Here is a 16,797-nt window from a genome sequence, read left to right on the forward strand (position 1 = left end):
TATAGTATCCATAGAGATGTATAGTTTCCATAGAGATGTATCATCCATAGAGATGTATAGTATCCATAGAGATGTATCATCCAGAGATGTATAGTATCCATAGAGATGTATCATCCATAGAGAGGTATAGTATCCATAGAGATGTATCATCCATAGAGAGGTATAGTATCCATAGAGATGTATCATCCATAGAGAGGTATAGTATCCATAGAGATGTAAAGTATCCATAGAGATGTAAAGTATCCATAGAGATGTATCATCCATAGAGATGTATAGTATCCATAGAGATGTAAAGTATCCATAGAGATGTATCATCCATAGAGATGTATAGTATCCATAGAGCTGTATCATCCATAGAGATGTATAGTATCCATAGAGATGTATCATCCATAGAGAGGTATAGTATCCATAGAGATGTATCATCCATAGAGATGTATCATCCATAGAGAGGTATAGTATCCATAGAGATATATCATCCATAGAGATGTATCATCCATAGAGATGTATAGTTTCCATAGAGATGTATAGTATCCATAGAGATATATCATCCATAGAGATGTATAGTTTCCATAGAGATGTATAGTATCCATAGAGATGTATAGTATCCATAGAGATGTATAGTATCCATAGAGATGTATCATCCATAGAGATGTATAGTATCCATAGAGATGTATCATCCATAGAGATGTATAGTATCCATAGAGATGTATAGTTTCCATAGAGATGTATAGTATCCATAGAGATGTATGGTTTCCATAGAGATGTATGGTTTCATTAGAGATGTATCATCCATAGAGATGTATAGTTTCAATTTCAGATTCAACAATGCAGTAACCAATAACAATGTAGTCCTAAAAATAACAAGGTAGATGAAAAACACAATAGATATAAAAATAAGAAAGAAGAAGATCATGATAAAATAAACACACTATATATTTTTATTTCTCTTTTATTTAACCAGGTAGGCCAGTTGAGAACAGGTTCTCATTTACAACTGTGACTTGGCCAAGATAAAGCAAAGCAGTGCGACAAAAACAACAACACAGAGTTACACATGGGATAAACAAAAGTACAATCAATTACAATAGAAAAATCTATATACAGTGTGTGCAAATGGAATAAGGAGGTAAGGCAATAAATAGGCCATAGTAGCGAAGTAATTACAATTTAGCAAATGAACACTGGAGTGATAGATGTGCAGATGATGATGTGCAAGTAGAAATACTGGTGTGCAAAAGTGCAAAAAAGTAAATAAAACCAATATGGGGATGAGGTAGGAATTTGGATGGGCTATTTACGGATGGGCTACGTACATCTGCAGAGATCGATGAGCTGCTCAGATAGCTGCTGCTTAAAGTTAGTGAGGGAGATATGTCTCCAACTTCAGCGATTTTTGCAAAATTTGTTCCAGTCATTGGCAACAGAGACCTGGAAGGAAAGGCGGCCAAATGTGGAATTGGCTTTGGGGGTGACCAGTGAGATATACCTGCTGAAACGTGTGCTACGGGTGGGTGCTGCTATGGTGACCAGTGAGCTAAGATAAGGCGGAGCTTTACCTAGCAAAGACTTATAGATGACCTGGAGCCAATAAGTCTGGCGACGAATATGAAGTGAGGGCCAGCCAACGAGAGCATACAGGTCACAGTGGTGGGTGGTATATGGGGCTTTGGTGACAAAACGGATGGCACTGTGATAGACTGCATCCAGTTTGCTGAGTAGAGTGTTGGAGGCTATTTTGTAAATGACATCGCCGAAGTTGAGGATCGGCAGGATGGTCAGTTTTACGAGGGTATGTTTGTCAACGTGAGTGTTGTGAAATAGGAAGCCGAGTCTAGATTTAATGTTGGATTGGAGATGCTTAATGTGAGTCTGGAAGGAGAGTTTACAGGCTAGCCAGACACCTAAGTATTTGTAGTTGTCCACATATTCTAAGTCAGAACCTTCCAGAGTAGTGATGCTAGTCAGGCAGTCAGGTGCAGGCAGCGATCGGTTGAAGAGCATGCATTTAGTTTAACTAGTGTTTAGGAGCAGTTGGAGCCCACGGAATGAGTGTTATATGGCATTGAAGCTTGTTTGGAGGTTAGTAAATAATTATTAACACAGTGTCCAAAGAAGGGCCAGAGGTATACAGAATGGTGAAGTGGATCAAGGAATCAACCGCAGCAAGAGCGACATCTTTGATATATATACAGAGAAAAGGGTCGGCCCGAGAATTGAACCCTGAGGCACCCCCATAGAGACTGCCAGAGGTCCGGACAACAGGCCCTCCGATTTGACACCCTATCTGAGAAGTAGTTGGTGAACCAGGCGAGGCAGTCAAGTCTGTTGAGACTGCCGATAAGAATACGGTGATTGACAGAGTCGAAAGCCTTGGCTAGGTTGATGAAGACGGCTGCACAGTACTGTCTTTTATCGATGGCGGTTATGATATCGTTTAGTACCTTGAGCATGGCTGAGGTGCACCCGTGACCAGGAAACTGGATTGCACAGCGGAGAAGGTACGGTGGGATTCGAAATGGTCAGTGATCTGTTTGTTAACTTGGCTTTTGAAGATTTTGGAAAGGCAGGGCAGGATGGATATAGGTCTGTAAAAGTTTGGGTCTAGAGTGTCACCCCCTTTGAAGAGGGGGATGACCGCAGCAGCTTTCCAATCTTTAGGAATCTCAGACGATACGAAAGAGAGGTTGAACACACTTGTAATAGGGGTTGCAACAATGGCGGTGGATAATTTTAGAAAGAGAGGGTCCAGATTGTCTAGCCCAGCTGATATGTACAGGTCTAGGTTTTGCAGCTCTTTCAGAACATCTGGAATCTGGATTTGTGTGAAGGAGAAGCTGGGGAGGCTTGGGCAAGTAGCTGCGAGGGGGGGGGGGGGCGGAGCTGTTGGATGGGGTTGGGGTAGCCAGCAGGAAATCATGGCCAGCCGTAGAGAAATGCTTATTGAAATTCTCGATTATCGTGGATTTATCGTTGGTGACAGTGTTTCCTAGCCACAGTGCAGTGGGCAGCTGGGAGGAGGTGCTCTTATTCTCCATGGACTTTACAGTGTCCCAAAACTTTTTGGAATTAGTGCTGCAGGATGCAAATTTCTTTTAGAAAAAGCTGGCGTTTGCTTTCCTAACGGACTATGTGTATTGGTTCCTGACTTCCCTGAAAAGTTGCATATCGTGGCGACTATTCGATGCTTGTGCAGTACGCCACAGAATGTTTTTGTGCTGGTCGGGGGCAGTCATAATTTGTGTGAGATTGAGGGCATCTAGATATATGGGGGGAAATCAATTCACATATGGTGTCTAGGGCACAGCTGGGAGCTGAGGGGGTCTGTAACAGGCGGCAACAGTGAGAGACTTATTTCTGGAGAGATTCATTTTTAAAATTAGAATCTCGAACTGTTTGGGCATAGACCTGGAAAGTATGACAGAACTTTGCAGGCTATCTCTGCAGTAGATTGCAACTCCTCCCCCTTTGGCAGTTCAATCTTGATGGAAAATGGTGGCCTTCCTAAGCCAGGATTCAGGGTCAGTTCCAGTACCATATTTACAATGTGCAGGATTAATGGATCGATAGAGGACTCATGGACATCGCCATTGAGGGCTTCTACTATTATAAAGTTGTCAACTGGGCGGGGATTCCTATGTGTTGGGAGCAATCAGATAATGAGACTATTCACTTCTTCTTCAAGTAGGTTTGTAAATGGCTGAACTAGCACCATCTAGTGGCCACAACAAATCAATGACACATTATTTTGTTCAGCATTTCAACACTACACGTGGCGGTAAATCACCAATTTGGTAAATCACCAATCACCGATGCTGTCACAGATCCCATAATGGTTACAGACACAAAGATAAGACCTCTTTCCATCTCTATGTGCACATCCAACAATCTTCCTTGGAATAAAGGGAAAACCTAGTCAGTCAACAATGTATTCAACTGAAATGTGTCTTCCACATTTAACCCAACCCCTCTGAATCAGAGAGGTGAGGGTTTGCCTTAATCAACATCCACGGCGCCCGGGGAACAGTGGGTTAACTGTCTTAATCAGGGGCAGAACAACATATTTTTACCTTGTCAGCTCAGGGATTCCATCCAGCAACCTTTCGGTTATTGGCCCAATGCTCTAACTACTAGACTACCTGCAGCTCCACACAGTTTTGACCACTAAGAGTAAATATGGGGAGTATTCATGAGTATTCAGCCAGACTGCTGTACTGCGTCTAATATCTATCTCTCCTGCGTCTAATATCTGTCTCTCCTGTGTCTAATATCTGTCTCTCCTGCGTCTAATATATATCTCTCCTGTGTCTAATATCTGTCTCTCCTGTGTCTAATATCTATCTCTCCTGTGTCTAATATCTGTCTCTCCTGTGTCTAATATCTATCTCTCCTGCTTCTAATATCTATCTCTCCTGCGTCTAATATCTATCTCTCCTGCGTCTAATATCTGTCTCTCCTGCGTCTAATATCTGTCTCTCTTGCGTCTAATATCTATCTCTCCTGCGTCTAATATCTATCTCTCCTGCGTCTAATATCTATCTCTCCTGCGTCTAATATCTATCTCTCCTGCGTCTAATATCTCTCTCCTGCGTCTAATATCTGTCTCTCCTGTGTCTAATATCTGTCTCTCCTGCGTCTAATATCTATCTCTCCTGCGTCTAATATCTGTCTCTCCTGTGTCTAATATCTGTCTCTCCTGCGTCTAATATCTGTCTCTCCTGCGTCTAATATCTGTCTCTCCTGTGTCTAATATCTGTCTCTCCTGCGTCTAATATCTATCTCTCCTGTGTCTAATATCTGTCTCTCCTGTGTCTAATATCTATCTCTCCTGTGTCTAATATATGTCTCTCCTGTGTCTAATATCTGTCTCTCCTGTATCTAATATCGATCTCTCCTGTGTCTAATATCTGTCTCTCCTGTGTCTAATATCTGTCTCTCCTGTGTCTAATATCTATCTCTCCTGTGTCTAATTTCTATCTCTCCTGTCTCTCCAGGGTATCCTGAGTATGTTTGAGGACATGGGCTTTATCAACACCTATAAGATTGACCTGCACACTCTGGCCAGGTATATTTCTCTCTCTCAATTCAATTCAAGGGGCTTTATTGGCATGGGAAACGTGTTAACATTGCAAAAAGCAAGTGAGGTAGATAATATACAAAAGTGAAATAAACAATAAAAATTAACAGTAAACATTACACCTACAGAAGTTTCAAAACAATAAAGACATAACAAATGTCATATCATATATATATACAGTGTTGTAACAATGTACAAATAGTTAAAGTACACAAGGGAAAATCAATAAGCATAAATATGGGTTGTATTTACAATGGTGTTTGTTCTTCACTGGTTGCCCTTTTCTTGTGGCAACAGGTCACAAATCTTGCTGCTGTGATGGGACACTGGAATTTCACCCAGAATTTCTCTCTTTACCTCTCTCTCTCTCTCTCTCTCTCTCTCTCTCTCTCTCTCTCTCTCTCTCTCTCTCTCTCTCTCTCTCTCTCTCTCTCTCTCTCTCTCTCTCTCTCTCTCTCTCTCTCTCTCTCTCTCTCTCTCTCTCTCTCTCTCTCTCTCTCTCTCTCTCTCTCTCTCTCTCTCTCTCTCTCTCTCTCTCTCTCTCTCTCTCTCTCTCTCTCTCTACCTCTACCTCTACCTCTCTCTCGATGTTGCTATTTTGATGAAGTGGTGATAGATTGTGCGGTTGTCATTGGTTGCAGGTTCTGTCTGATGGTGAAGAAGGGTTACAGAGATCCTCCCTATCACAACTGGACTCACGCGTTCTCGGTCTCTCACTTCTGTTATCTCCTCTACAAGAACCTGGGCCTGGCCAACTACCTGGAGTAAGTAGACATACCACACTATCTACCCTATACCCTAACCCTATATACTACACCATCTACCCTATACCCTAACCCTATATACTACACTATTTACCCTATACCCTAACTCCATATACTACACTATCTTCCCTATACCCTAACCCTATATACTAAACCATAACTCTATATACCACACTATCTACCCTATACCCTAACCCTATATACCACACTACCTACCCTATACCCTAACCCTATATACTACACTATCTTCCCTATACCCTAACCCTATATACTAAACCATCTACCCTATACCCTAACCCTATATACTACACTATCTACCCTATACCCTAACCCTATATACTACACCATCTACCCTATACCCTAACCCTATATACTACACCATCTACCCTATACCCTAACCCTATATACCACACCATCTACCCTATACCTATATACTACACTATCTACCCTATACCCTAACCCTATATACTACACCATCTACCCTATACCCTAACCCTATATACTACACCATCTACCCTATACCCTAACCCTATATACCACACCATCTACCCTATACCTATATACTACACCATCTACCCTATACCCTAACCCTATATACTACACCATCTACCCTATACCCTAACCCTATATACTACACCATCTACCCTATACCCTAACCCTATATACTACACCATCTACCCTATACCCTAACCCTATATACTACACCATCTACCCTATACCCTAACCCTATATACTACACTATCTACCCTAACCCTACACAAAACACCCTACCTGCTCTGAAACGCCGACTACCTCGAGCTAGTAGAAACCCTGGCACTCTTTATCCTATAATCTACATACACCCTATAACCATACACACTACACTTTACACCCCTGCACCCTACAGTCTAACCTCCTACCCCTCCCTCCATCCCTGTCTGTAGGAATATAGAGATCTTTGCTCTCTTTGTCTCCTGTATGTGTCATGACCTGGACCACCGTGGGACTAACAACTCCTTTCAAGTGGCCTCGGTAAGACACCTCACACACACACAACCTATAACAGTCTTGGGTGTCCTGTTAACACACACACACACACACACTCAAATGCATACATGAAGGCACAGCTTTGGTTAGACACCTCACACACACACACTCAAATGCATACATGAAGGCACAGCTTTGGTAAGACACCTCACACACACACACACACAACCTATAACATTATTGGGTGTCCTGCTAACACAACACACACACACACACACTCTCAAATGCACACATACATGAAGGCGCAGCTTTGGTAAGACCCCTCAAACACACACACACACGCAGGTATAGCACCGGTCAAACACACAGTAGGAAAACTCAGGGAAAGACTGTGGTTAGACAAGGGTAGTACACTTCAGTAATTACAGCAGCATAGAGAGCAGGTCTATCTATGGAACAACGTGTTCTGTCTTCTTCCTCTACAGCAATCTGTCCTGGCTGCCCTCTACAGCTCAGAGGGCTCTGTGATGGAGGTAAGTAGACACACACACATCTATGGGACTATAGTGACATCTAGTGGCCAGCCTTCAACCTCCTACCCCATAGTAACCAGTAACCAGTGCTGTTTCCACAGCGACACCACTTTGCCCAAGCCATAGCCATTCTGAACACCCACGGCTGCAACATCTTCGACAAGTTCTCCAGAAAGGTTTGTTTCTCTCCAGTCTGGGATCCCACACTGATTGTCTCTTGACCCAGGACGCCCAGGACTTTTATAGGGTGTGTGTGTGTGTGTGTGTGTGTGTGTGTGTGTGTGTGTGTGTGTGTGTGTGTGTGTGTGTGGTGTGTGTGTGTGTGTGTGGTGTGTGTGTGTGTGTGTGTGTGTGTGTTGTGTTAACAGCACTGTAATGGAAAATGAATGTATATGGTAATTCTGGGTATAATCAACAGTAAAATACTGTAAATGATGCTGCATTGTGGGAAAATGTTGTGTTGGCGGGGAAAATAATTGCTGTATTTCGAATGGTACTGTAATTCTATCCTACAGAATACAGTACCGTACCGAATCTTTGGAGCACCAAAAAAAAAACATTTTGACCACTAGTTGGCATATGGTATTGTTGTTGCTGGCCTATTGACATATCAATCTAAACTGTATCGGGGACAGATTGTAGTGGCAGTAAGTCTGGAATGTTAAATGCTTGTTTTACCATGTCCTTTTGGTCTGCCAGTTTGGAAGCCTTTGTTAAGGCCTTTTAGAACTGCAGGTGATATAAAACACCAAATATTCATTTAGTATACCGTCACGTGTAAACACTTTACCTGTCAGCCAATCGGCTTGCACCATTTCCCTTATAATTACAGTACAATGCTGTGAAATACAATGAATTTCGTCACATTCATTCTGATTGCGGCAGCATTTACTTCATTACACAGTACTTGCTTTAACACCGCATTTATTTTACAGTTTGTATACTGTAATATGAAATATAGAATTTTACTTTCCACTGAGCTGCCTGTGAGATACTGTCAAATTCACCGTAACCCCTTTACAGTGAGGACACCCAGGACTGTTACCACTCGTACCCAGGACTGTTACCCAGGACCGTTACCGCTCGTACCCAGGACCGTTACCGCTCGTACCCAGGACTGTTACCGCTCGTACCCAGGACTGTTACCACTCGTACCCAGGACCGCTACCGCTCGTACCCAGGACCGTTACCGCTCGTACCCAGGACCGTTACCGCTCGTACCCAGGACTGTTACCCAGGACTGATACCGCTCGTACCCAGGACTGTTACCCAGGACTGTTACCGCTCGTACCCAGGACCGTTACCGCTCTTACCCAGGACTGTTACCGCTCGTACCCAGGACTGTTACCTATCGTACCGTGGACCGTTACCACTCGTACCCAGGACTGTTACCGCTCGTACCCAGGACCGTTACCCAGGACTGTTACCGCTCGTACCCAGGACTGTTACCCAAGACTGTTACCGCTCGTACCCAGGACTGTTACCCAGGACCGTTACCGCTCGTACCCAGGACCGTTACCGCTCGTACCCAGGACCGTTACCGCTCGTACCCAGGACTGTTACCCAGGACTGTTACCGCTCGTACCCAGGACTGTTACCCAGGACCGTTACCGCTCGTACCCAGGACCGTTACCGCTCGTACCCAGGACCGTTACCGCTCATACCCAGGACCGTTACCGCTCGTACCCAGGACCGTTACCGCTCGTACCCAGGACCGTTACTGCTCGTACCCAGGACCGTTACCGCTCGTACCCAGGACCGTTACCGCTCGTACCCAGGACCGTTACCGCTCGTACCCAGGACCGTTACCGCTCGTACCCAGGACCGTTACCGCTCGTACCCAGGACCGTTACCGCTCGTACCCAGGACCGTTACCGCTCGTACCCAGGACCGTTACCGCTCGTACCCAGGACCGTTACCGCTCGTACCCAGGACCGTTACCGCTCGTACCCAGGACTGTTACCGCTCGTATGTTGTGTGTTAACAGGACACCCAGGAGTGTTATAGGTTGTGTGTGTGTGGTTGTCAGGACTACCAGAGGATGTTGGACCTGATGAGGGATATTATCCTGGCCACTGACCTGGCTCACCACCTCCGCATCTTCCCCGACCTGCAAAGGATGGCTGACGGTAAGGCAGTGTGTGTGTGTGTGTGTGTGTGTGTGTGCGTGCGTGGGTGGGTGTGCGTGGGTATGTGTGCGTGGGTGTGTGTGCGTGTGTGCGTGTGTGCGCGCGCGTGTGTGTGTGTGTGTGTGTGTGTGTGTGTGTGTGTGTGTGAGTATAATAGTATTTCATTTTCTCTCCCTTTCCGTTTGTATACGTGTGTGTGTGCTAGCTGGCTACAACCCCAGGAATCAGACCCACCGTTCTCTGCTGCTGTGCCTGCTGATGACCTCATGCGACCTGTCGGACCAAACCAAGGGCTGGAAGACCACCCGCAAGATCGCTGTGAGGAACCCTAAAGTCTACTAACCCTAGACTCAACTCTAAAGCTAATGCTAACCCTAACCTCAATCCTAAAGCTAATGCTAACCCTCAACCCTAAAGCTAATGCTAACCCTAGCCTCAACACTAAAGCTAATGCTAACCCTAGCCTCCATCCTAAAGCAAATGCTAACTGTAGCCTCAATCCTAAAGCTAATGCTAAACTTAGCCTCCAACCTAAAGCTAATGCTAACCCTAGCCTCAACTCTAAAGTTAATGCTAACCTTCAACCTTAAAGCTAACGCTAAACCTAGACTCAACCCTAAATCTAATGCTAACCATAACTCTCGCCTCAACCACAACCCTAACCCTAGCTTCATGTCCACATCCCGGTTCAACCCTAACCCTAACCTCAACTCTAACCTCAGACCCTAGTTAACCTTTGACCCTAAACCTCTTTCTCTCCTCTGTGTATTCAGGAGCTGATCTATAAAGAGTTCTTCTCCCAGGGGGATCTGGTATGTGTGCTGCACTTTATTACTGCACTGTATATGTGTGTGTATGTGTGTTGGGAGGTGGGTGTGGGGGTGTATCTGATGTGTGTAACTTACTTGTGTGTGCAGGAGAAGGCGATGGGGAATCGTCCCAGTGAGATGATGGACAGAGAGAAGGCCTACATCCCAGAGCTACAGATCAGCTTCATGGAACACATCGCCATGCCCATCTACAAGTAAGAGTGAATCAGAGCGTTTATCACTACTGAACAAATCACAACACAGCGTTTATCACTACTGAACAAATCGCAACACAGCGTTTATCACTACTGAACAAATCACAACACAGCGTTTATCACTACTGAACAAATCACAACACAGCGTTTATCACTACTAAACAAATCGCAACACAGCGTTTATCACTACTGAACAAATCGCAACACAGCGTTTATCACTACTAAACAAATCGCAACACAGCGTTTATCACTACTGAACAAATCGCAACACAGCGTGTATCACTACTGAACAAATCACAACACAGCATTTATCACCACTGAACAAATCACAACACAGCTTTTATCACTACTGAACAAATCACAACACAGCGTTTATCACCACTGAACAAATCACAACACAGCGTTTATCACTACTGAACAAATCACAACACAGCGTTTATCACTACTGACCCACAGCACTTGCACCACCTAATGTTGTGTCCCCCACCCCTGTCCCCTGATAGGCTGCTGTCAGAGCTGTTACCAGGGGCATCAGAGCTGTATGAGCGTGTAGCGACCAATCGAGTGCAGTGGACAAAAGTCTCCCATAAGTTCACCGTCCGTGGGTTGCCTAGCAACAATAGCCTCGACTTCCTGGATGAAGAGTATGAGCTGCTGCAATCCCAGGGTGCGCTGGGAGATGACAGCCACTGCGATGACACCCACTGCCTCAACGGTTGCCTGGATGATGTGGTTGGGGGGAGGGGCCAGTGAACACACCAACCAATGGGAGGGGAGCCAGTGGTATCTCTAGGCCAATAGAAACATAAGGAAACTATTTCCTTTTTATGTCCTCAGGCAGAGAGGGCGAGACTTTGAGACAGTTTGACATTTGATTGACAGCTTTCAATCTCTGAGGCTGAGCAAGATGGAGTGAACTCAGGAGGGACAATTCAGATGAATCATTTGACAGGAGTTGATTCTGACTAGTCAATTCAGACGATTCCTGCAGATGCTAAATGTGACTGAACTCCTGTGAAGAAAGCAGAGAGTCGTGTTGACTCTGGAAATGATCATTTTCATAACGAAGGTCACCGTTCATTTTGTTCTGAGTTTATGTTTCACACACAGGCTCCCAGACACCTAACAGGTCAATACCCATGTAATAACACATACCTTTCTTAGTTAACAGAAAGCTGTGTAGTACAAAGGACAGTTAAGGAATCTGTTGGTTTATGTTGATTTAAGATCATCAGAATCCTTCCCACCAGCCCACACAAACCCTGATCAGCTGCTATGTCACTCATACGACTGCTTATGTATGCTGTATGTAGCCTACACCACGTGTGTTTCTCCCTTTATCTCAGCCAGTATTGAATTTATTTGTCATCTCTTAGGCATCATGTAAGTCTCTAGTTTGCCAATTATTGTATTTGTTAGTATATATGGAGCTAATTCATGGCCATATGATGCCCGGTGGTTATTGAGGGAACTGTATCTGCAGTGTGTCAGGTAATGTGAGTGTAAGTTCCATCTTTTGGAGATGGGGACAGTTTGACAGTCACTGATCACTGGTCAGTGCCATCTTCATTAGCTAAAATCACACACACACACACACCACCACCAACAACAACAACCAACAAAAATAACCACCACCCACCAACAACAACAACCACCACCACTACAACCACCACCAACAACAACAACCAACAACCACCACCAAAGAACAACAACCACCATCAACAACAACAACCACCAACAAACACCACATCCACTAACAACAAACACCACCACCACCACCAACAACAACCACCACCAACAACAACCAACCAACCACCAACAACCAACCAACCACCAACAACCACCAACAACCACCACCAAAGAACAACAACCACCATCAACAACAACAACCACCAAAACCAACTAACAACAACAACCAACAAAAACCACCACCAACAACCACCAACACCAACCACCACCAACAACAACCAACCACCACCAACAACCACCAATAACAACCAACCACCACCAACAACCACCACCACCTACCAACCACCAACAACCACCACCACCTACCAACCACCAACAACCAACACCACCTACCAACCACCAACAACCACCACCACCAACAACCACCAAAAACAACAACCATCCACCAACAAACACCACCACCACCCTCAACAACCACCACCAACAACAACCACCCACCACCAACAACCAACACCACCCAACAATCACCAACAACAACCACCACCACCAACAACCAACAACAACCACTACCAACCACCACCACCAACAACAACCAACAACAACAACCAACAACAACAACCACCACTGACACCCACCACCACCAACAACCACCACCCACCAACAACAACCACCACCAACCAACAACCACCAACAACAACAACCAACAACCACCACCCACCACAACAACGACCCACCACCAACAACAACCAACAACCACCACCACCAACCACCAATAACCAACCACCAACAACAACCACCAACAACAACAACCAACAACCACCACCCACCACAACAACCCACCACCAACAACAACCCACCACCACCAACAACCAACAACACCAATAACCAACCACCAACAACAACCAACAACCACCACCACCAACAACCACCACCAACCACCAACCACCAACCACCAACCAACAACCACCAACAACCAACCACTACCACCACCAACAACACCCACCAGCAACCAACCACCACCAACAACCACCACCAACCACCAATCAACAACCACCAACAACAACAACCAACAACCACCACCCACCACAACAACGACCCACCATCCACCACAACAACGACCCACCACCAACAACAACCCACCACCACCAACAACCAACCACCACCAACAACCAACCACCAAGAAACAACAACCACCACCACCAACAAACAACCACCAACAACAACAATCACGACCACCAACAACCACCAACAACAACAATCACCACCACCAACCACCAACCACAACACATCACCAACCACCAACCACAACCCATCACCAACCACCAACCACAACCAACCACCAATCACCATCAAAACCCACCAACAACAACCAACAAATCCACCAACAAAAACCACCACCAACAACCAACCAGCAACCATCCACCACCACCCACCAACAACCACCACCACCACCACCCACAACCACCACCACCCACAACCAACAACCACCACCACCCACAACCAACAACCACCACCACCCACAACAAACAACCACCACCCACTAACAACCACCGCCACCAACAACCACCACCACCAACCACCACCACCACCCAACAACCACCACCACAACCAACAACCACCACCACCCACAACCACCACCACCACCACCCAACAACCACCACCACAACCAACAACCACCACCACCCACAACCAACAACCACCAACAACAACAACCACCACTACCACCAACAACAACCACCACCACCCACCACCACCACCACCAACTAACCATCACCACCAGAACCAACAACCACCAACTAACCAACACCACCACAACCACCACCAACAACCACCACCACCACCACCACCAACTAACCATCACCACCACAACCAACAACCACCACAACCACCACCAACAACCTCCACCACCACCAACTAACCATCACCACCACAACCAACAACCACCACCACCACCACCAACAACCTCCACCACCACCAACTAACCATCACCACCACAACCAACACCACCACCACCAACAACCTCCACCACCACCAACTAATCATCACCACCACCACAACCAACACCCACCACCACCAACAACCTCCACCACCACCAACTAACCATCACCACCACCACAACCAACACCCACCAACCAACAACCACCAACAACCAACCAACAACCACCAACAACCAACCACTACCACCACCAACAACACCCACCAGCAACCAACCACCACCAACAACCACCACCAACCACCAATCAACAACCACCAACAACAACAACCAACAACCACCACCCACCACAACAACGACCCACCATCCACCACAACAACGACCCACCACCAACAACAACCCACCACCACCAACAACCAACCACCACCAACAACCAACCACCAAGAAACAACAACCACCACCACCAACAAACAACCACCAACAACAACAATCACGACCACCAACAACCACCAACAACAACAATCACCACCACCAACCACCAACCACAACACATCACCAACCACCAACCACAACCCATCACCAACCACCAACCACAACCAACCACCAATCACCATCAAAACCCACCAACAACAACCAACAAATCCACCAACAAAAACCACCACCAACAACCAACCAGCAACCATCCACCACCACCCACCAACAACCACCACCACCACCACCCACAACCACCACCACCCACAACCAACAACCACCACCACCCACAACCAACAACCACCACCACCCACAACAAACAACCACCACCCACTAACAACCACCGCCACCAACAACCACCACCACCAACCACCACCACCACCCAACAACCACCACCACAACCAACAACCACCACCACCCACAACCACCACCACCACCACCCAACAACCACCACCACAACCAACAACCACCACCACCAACTAACCATCACCACCACCACCACCAACAGCCACCACCACCACCCAAAACCAACCACCACCAACAGCCACCACCACCACCCAAAACCAACCACCACCAATAAAACCTTCACAACAAGAGCCACTAACGGAGTCGATTCTCCAGATTCCTATTTTTTGTTTCTCTCTCTCGCTCTTTACTATAAAATCCCAATGAAACACGTTATAGAGTGCAAGTGAAGCCCTTTAAATGATCCAGTGTCATTGCGCGTGTGTGTGTGTGTGTGTGTGTATGTGTGTATGTGTGTCTGTGTATGTGTGTATGTGTGTGTGTGTATGTGTGTATGTGCGCGCGTGTATTGAGTGTGTGTTGTACGGATCTGCCTTATCGTGCATCTATGCTGCCTTTCTCTGAGCTTCTAATGTTGGACCATAGATAGACATACAGTATCTCCAGTGTGTTGATGAACAGACTTATAGCTGGACAGTGTTTGTGGGTGTGAGAGAGAGAGTTCACTGTTTCACAAGTTTAACACAACTCCAATCAATCAGTCACCCAAATGTTAAACTAATGTGTGTAACTACTGCTCAGTGAAGCTGGAGCAACAACTCACCCTCAGCACGTCATTTGTGTTTGTCAGGGCTTACATACTGTATATGTGGGAGAATTAAGGCCATACATGTGAATATATTTCTTAAGAGGGCATGCATATGAATTTATTCGTTAGATGAATGAACTGGTTTGGTTTGGCGCCTGGGGCGTACAGGTTCATATATTTGTTAGGTGAGTGGGGTATGAGTGGGACTGCATATAGGTTAATATATTCGGTAGATGATTTGCCCTCAGGATGTCTGTTTGTCTGACTTCCCTGACTTTGACATCATGTTGTTGTACAGATTTTAACTCTTCAAATGACATTCAGGTAGGCTGGCGGTTTGAAGCCTTGCTCTAGTGCTGTATACCTGTGAACTCTGACCCCTGATGAACACAGATTAACTTCCTCTTTTCCCCTGTTGTTGTTATTGTTGTTTTCCTCCCTACCATTCCAGATCTGCCTTCTTCATGTGTGTGTTGACGATGATGATGCAGAAACTCTGATGTAAATACAGTCTGATCTTAAATTATTACTTTTGACAGTTGTCTCTCATAACTTTGTTTTATACGTTAGCGTTTTCGTGTCGGCGAGTCAGAGCTCCTTCATGTGCCAATCCCCGTCTTCACGGAAGAGCAGGATTCTTACCTGTGATGTAATGGCATAGGCTATATATAAATGCAGTAAATAACAGTTTATGAAGTATTACTTGATTCTATGTCATTATTACGATGAGGACTATTTTTATTAATTTCATGTTATTTGCTGTGGTTGTAGGTGAATCATCTTATTCTCTCATTTTCATTGTGTTATTGAAGAACCCATAAGTTGTAGGGCTACAGATCAAACAGAAGGGGAGAAATGATAGGTCAACATTAAAGTGGATTCTAATTCTGACAACTGAAGCAAGACTGAAGTTGAGGAAGTATTTTGTTTTTATTGTAGGTGTCGACCCGTGTTGGTCTGTGTGTCTCTAAATGCTATATGGATAGAGGGCAGGTTGACCCTTCTGGAAAAAGAACACAAAAGATTACTTTTTTTTTTGAATAAATTTGGTTAAAGGAGAGCTGTTGCCTGCTCAGATTCATGTTCCACACCATCATACAGTATTGACTACACACTAACACACACTCAACACACACTTACACTAGCACACCAACGAATCC

General features: G+C 45.5%; 1 protein-coding gene across 1 annotated transcript in view; it reads left to right on the top strand.

The window, feature by feature from the left end:
• Positions 1-12,631, top strand: part of LOC139382376 (cGMP-dependent 3',5'-cyclic phosphodiesterase-like) — a 224,980-nt gene extending 212,349 nt beyond the window's left edge. The window contains exons 21-30 of the mRNA XM_071126381.1: positions 4,992-5,062; positions 5,716-5,838; positions 6,762-6,849; positions 7,290-7,337; positions 7,439-7,513; positions 9,367-9,466; positions 9,672-9,784; positions 10,240-10,278; positions 10,384-10,490; positions 10,994-12,631. Coding sequence (XP_070982482.1) covers positions 4,992-5,062; positions 5,716-5,838; positions 6,762-6,849; positions 7,290-7,337; positions 7,439-7,513; positions 9,367-9,466; positions 9,672-9,784; positions 10,240-10,278; positions 10,384-10,490; positions 10,994-11,243 — 1,014 coding nt within the window. The 3' untranslated portion in view covers positions 11,244-12,631. The remainder of the gene's footprint in view (positions 1-4,991; positions 5,063-5,715; positions 5,839-6,761; positions 6,850-7,289; positions 7,338-7,438; positions 7,514-9,366; positions 9,467-9,671; positions 9,785-10,239; positions 10,279-10,383; positions 10,491-10,993) is intronic.
• Positions 12,632-16,797: the final 4,166 nt, after the last annotated feature.

Source organism: Oncorhynchus clarkii, chromosome 24 (assembly GCF_045791955.1).
Source record: "Oncorhynchus clarkii lewisi isolate Uvic-CL-2024 chromosome 24, UVic_Ocla_1.0, whole genome shotgun sequence".
NCBI classification, from domain to species: domain Eukaryota; kingdom Metazoa; phylum Chordata; class Actinopteri; order Salmoniformes; family Salmonidae; genus Oncorhynchus; species Oncorhynchus clarkii.